The sequence below is a fragment of the Stegastes partitus genome, unplaced genomic scaffold (assembly GCF_000690725.1).
Source record: "Stegastes partitus isolate 25-593 unplaced genomic scaffold, Stegastes_partitus-1.0.2 Scaffold412, whole genome shotgun sequence".
In the NCBI taxonomy this organism is placed as follows: Eukaryota; Metazoa; Chordata; class Actinopteri; family Pomacentridae; genus Stegastes; species Stegastes partitus.
Window position 1 is genome coordinate 381,376 of NW_007578143.1, and position 5,007 is coordinate 386,382.

General features: G+C 38.9%; 1 protein-coding gene across 1 annotated transcript in view; it reads left to right on the forward strand.

Annotated features, from left to right (window-relative positions):
- mpp4b (MAGUK p55 scaffold protein 4b) overlaps window positions 1-5,007 on the forward strand; it is a 20,424-nt gene that overhangs the window by 10,178 nt on the left and 5,239 nt on the right. The window contains exons 8-16 of the mRNA XM_008285661.1: window positions 95-169; window positions 242-438; window positions 2,219-2,277; window positions 2,380-2,397; window positions 2,486-2,527; window positions 2,609-2,629; window positions 2,744-2,758; window positions 2,985-3,026; window positions 4,403-4,576. Coding sequence (XP_008283883.1) covers window positions 95-169; window positions 242-438; window positions 2,219-2,277; window positions 2,380-2,397; window positions 2,486-2,527; window positions 2,609-2,629; window positions 2,744-2,758; window positions 2,985-3,026; window positions 4,403-4,576 — 643 coding nt within the window. The remainder of the gene's footprint in view (window positions 1-94; window positions 170-241; window positions 439-2,218; window positions 2,278-2,379; window positions 2,398-2,485; window positions 2,528-2,608; window positions 2,630-2,743; window positions 2,759-2,984; window positions 3,027-4,402; window positions 4,577-5,007) is intronic.

The following is a 5,007-nucleotide window of genomic DNA, read 5'->3' on the forward strand; positions in this document are numbered from 1 at the left end:
TAAACATAAGCCAATAAACGTGCATATTGTCGGCCATTTTTATTCTTTTGGGAGCTTCTTATATCTGTTGTTGTTTTTGTTTCCATCCAATCAGCAAGCCCGGTCGCAGGGCACCATCATGTTCAAGGTGGTCCCCATCACAGAGAGGCCGGTCCACAACCAGACCATGGTGAGTCTTCCTTCCTCTCCCGCATCTTTTCCACATCCTGACTTCGCAATGACCCGCCGTGTCGTCTGCTAGCTGTACGTCCGAGCCATGGCCGACTACAGCCCTCAGCAGGACCCGGCCATCCCCTGCGCCGACGCCGGCATGAGCTTCCGGAAAGGCGACGTCCTGGAGATCGTGGACCAGACGGACGCCCTCTGGTGGCAGGCCAAGAAGCTGCCCAGCAACACCGCCTGCGCTGGCCTCATCCCGTCCACCAACCTGCTCAAACGGTTCGTCAGAGACACTTTTAATTTAATTTTTGTGGAGTAGCAGTGGTTCTTTGAATTTAATAGATGGTCAGTTGTGCGGTGGCAAATGACATGAAGCAGAAATGCAAAAAGGAAACGCTGCATATCTCGTCATAGTGCAGCAGTGCCCCAGGCCTCTAGGGGCAGTAGTGAGCTGTTCATCTGAGAGGCAGACAACAGTGAGAGAGACAAGTAATCTTACTTGAAGGAAAAGCTATAAAAAAGTTTGTATTCTCTCGTTTCCATGGACAAACATAGGCCGAGTTTACACGTAGCAAAAACTGTGATATTTTAATGCATTTGGGCCTTTGGGTCACAAGTCACCGAAAACAATAATTTCTGAAAACTCCAGCCAAAGTGGAGATTTTGAAAAACTCCATCTTTACGTTTGCATGTAGAGACGAGGAGACGGAGTTTGACGACGCAGTTTGTGACAAAAGCGTCATATGTGTGCGACCATGTTTGGCTGCTGTGATAGAAATGGATGCTGTTTTACATGCTAGCATGGCTTTATGCTTCTTGTTACACTGCCCCCTATAGGTGTGGCAGCTCATAGCAGCTCTTAACGATGTCTTCATGTAGGTTTGTGTAAATGAAGATTTTTTTTAAAACGATCTGGTGTGAACAATGTTATTTTTGAAAACGTAGATCCATTTTTGTAAATTCTGGCTACGTGTAAACGTGGCCGTAAATAACAGAGAGAACACAGGGAGATGGTAGTAAAAACACCACTTCAGCACCTTTATAATCACAGTGACTGGAAACCTAAAGACTTCCGTTGTGTGTCTGTATTTACAGCACGTTTCTGTTTATGCAACCTGTTCATGTGTATGCAGCTCGTTTGTGTTTACGCACGTCGTTTGCCATCGTACAGTCGTGTTTGATTCATCATGCGTCACCAGGATGTTAATTTAAACAAATACAGCTGGTTGTTCATGCTTCAACTGGACAGATTTTTACAGTTGCCTTAAAAACTGACAGAATCTGGACTGAATTTAGAAACTTCCTGTTCTGATGATGAATCTGACCACTGACAGTATTTATAAGTCCCTTATTTTTCCACTTTTTTAAATCAAAGTATCAAAAGTCTTACAATATGTCGCCTCAGAAACACCACGAAGATGGTTTATTGCTCTTTAGCTGCATCCTTCCTGGTTCTAAATGGGCTGCTTCAGTTTAACTTTACATGCAGCTCACCTGCTGCTGCTGGCCCCGCCCCCTTCAGGAAGGAGACTCTCTCTGGAAACACCTGACAAAGACCTAAATACTTGTGTCAGTTTATGTCGTCTGACTTTCTCTCTGCACTGTAAAAATAAATAAAAATAAAAATACAAAAAAATGTAAGAATACTGTAGCTTTCAAAAACTGTAAGAAATAAGAGCAAATATTTGCTAAAATACAGTCAAAAAAATATACAAAAATGTGTAATTTTACAGTAAAATGATCAAAAAGAATAAAATCCTAATAGTTTTTATTTTACACTTTCATTAAACAAAACAGAATCAAAGTTATTTTCATCATGTGGGACCTTTAAAAGTGAATCTGTGGCATTTTTAATCAAATTAAAGGTTTGCAAAGAACTTCAAATAACACAAAAATGTCTTAGTTTAAAGTAGAGGAACGTTTTTATTCATTAAAGTTGTTTAAATTAAAACTATTTCGATGTGTGAAGTTTAAAAAATCTGCCGTTTTCCTATAAACTGAGTACATTTGGACCTTGTACATTCCTTCATGCTGAACCCGGTTCTGCTGGTCCCGACAGGAAGCAGAGGGAGTTCTGGTGGTCGCAGCCTTACCAGCCTCACGCCTGCATCCAGACCCGTGAGTCCAAACACGTTTAGTCGAATCACCTCAAAACTTTCTGGCCTCCGTGCAGCTTGACAGACGAGTTTTCTTTGTGTTTTTGCTGCACGTTGACTGAAGTGAGCACAGTGGAGGAAGGTAAGGACGGATCCGACACTCAGGCCGCCACACATTCACACGTTGAGCTTCGGTTTTATGGGAGGTTTGACTTTTTGTTCGCCCACAGAGGAAGACCTGATGGCCATCGATGAGAAATGTGTGGAAGCAGGTAAAGATGAGCCGCTCTGTCCACACGCTTCATCCATCAAGTGTTTCTGTGTTTAACTCCCTGTTTGTGTGTTTGGTGCAGACGAGGAGGCGTTTGAATCTGGTAGGTAAGTCTTTGTGGCTTCCATCCGTTTTGTCTCTGGACTCGTGGCTCTGGTTCCCGTCCTTCATCGGTTTCTCTTCTTGTTGTTTCTTTTCTGGATTTTCCTGCCGCCAGAGGAGCTCAGAGAAGGTGAGAAGAGCTCAGATGTTTGAATGACACAATCAGATTATTAACAGATAAATAACGTTGGGATGAAGTTTTCTTTCTCAACTCGTCTGAAAGTCTTTAAATTGACCAATGCATGTAAATAAAAGCTTTTCGAGGCTTCTGCTGAGTCTAGAATTTGTGCATTCGAGGCATCAGTTTGCATTAGTTTCTATCTAATCGTGCTTTTTCTCTGCCTCCGTCCGACCAGAGGAGGATGACTTCAGCAGCAACATTGAAGGCGTTTATTTAGGTGAGTCTGCAGCAGCGAAGCTCAAACATCATTCCTCTTGTTTTGATGTTATTTTTGCATTCTGGTGAATCTTTCTGTGTCAATTTAATTTTCTGCATCAGTTTAGGGTGGAAATGGGCGACAAATGTTCTGAACTGAATGTGAATCATTTATATTTAAATTCCTGAATTAAATAACTGAATTTGTCCCATTTAATGTCAACAATTGCCAAAAAAAAAAAAAAAAGTTAATTTAAAATTGAATTCAGCTGTTTGGTTTTCAAAATAAAAATTTAGGGCAAGAAATTGATTTAGAATTCTGTGACTTCAATAATCGTATGAAAAATTTGAATAATTTGTCTTTTAATTTTTATTTCTCAACCTTAATAATTTAATTTGTGTTAACTTGAATCATTTATTTATTTTGAAATTGGATTTATGTGACTAAAATTGACTTCAGCTGCTCTGAAATTATATTTGATCATGTTTGATTTTGAAAGTTAAAATTCAGTGCAAGAAATTGAATTTCAATTCCGTGACTTGAATATTTGTATTAAAAAAATTTGAAGAATTTGAATTCCTCAACTTTAATAATTGAATTTGTGTCATTTAATGTGAAAAATTGCAACGAAAATTGAATTTATCAAACTGAAATTGAATTCAGTTGCTGTGAAATTGCATTTAATCGTCACTGAAAGTTCAACTCTCTGTGCTTCCATTTTAAAAATTCAGGGCAGTAAGTTGAATTTATTAGATTAAAATTAAAATCAGTTGCTCTGAAAATTCAGCCGCCTCTTTGCTTCCAGGTCCGTGTATGTTTTGGTTTGTTGGATTTTCTGTTCAGAAAAATTGTTAAAAAACCAAAAATGAGTGTTTATTTGATTATTATTTTAAAATTCAAACATTTAACTTTACATTTTAGGCTTTTTTCTTTATCAGGGTCAAGAAGAGATAAAGAAAACTTTAAAAACTGGTTTTTTGATTTTCTGTTTCCAAAAACAAAAAATAACATCATTAGAAGACAGAAACAAAAAAAATAAACCCTGTTTTATCATATTATATTTCATTTTTTCATATTTTCGCACCAGCTTTCAAAATTTAAATCTGGGGCAGTAAATTGAATTTGAAACACAAGAACTGAATTTGAATTTTTTGAAGTGAATATGAAGACCTAGAGGGCAGAACATTAGTGAGCATCACATTCAGCTTCAGCAAATTCAAATTAGGATTCAAATTCTATTTCTTTGTTGCCATTATTCAAGTCAAAGACTAAAAATTCAAATAAATGTGACACAAACTCCTCTGTTAATACAGTTAAGCCAGTTCATGGTGGCACACATTCAGCATTTTGTATTGTTCAGTGTTTGTTGGTGGATAACGTCCTCTTTGTTTCCTCAGCGGGCTTCAGGCGCAGCATGCGTCTGTGCCGGCGGCGCTCCCACAGCACCACCCAGCCGTCCTGCCACACCCGCTGCCCCAGCAGCTGCTACAGCGCCCTCAACAGCCCCTATGAGGAGGTGGTCCGCCACCAGCGCCACCCAGAGGACGCTCACCGCCTCGTCGCCCTGCTGGGTAAAAGAAAGGCTTCAGTTTGGGCGCTGCTGGTTTGGAAGTGAAATGATCCAACCGGCCTGTTAGAGCGACTCTTACATCTGATATTTCTTCTCCAACATGTGGAGAGAGACGATTATTATTATTATCATCAGAGTGAGGAAGTTAGTTTAAGAAACACAAACTCCCTTGAACTCATCATGTGTGACGCACAGTCTTTTTTTAGTAAGACTAGTATTAGTATTTTATTATTGGTTAATTTTAAGATTTTCAGATTATTGGAAAGAAAACTTCCAAAGTGACACATTTCAGTGTTTTTACCATTTTTTAAAAACTTTTTCTATCAGATACGTGTGCGAATATGTGCATGTTTAATTCAATAATACTTCATTTTTCCATATTTAAATTCAAGTCATCAATCAACTGACAAAGTTTCATGACAATATGTGTTA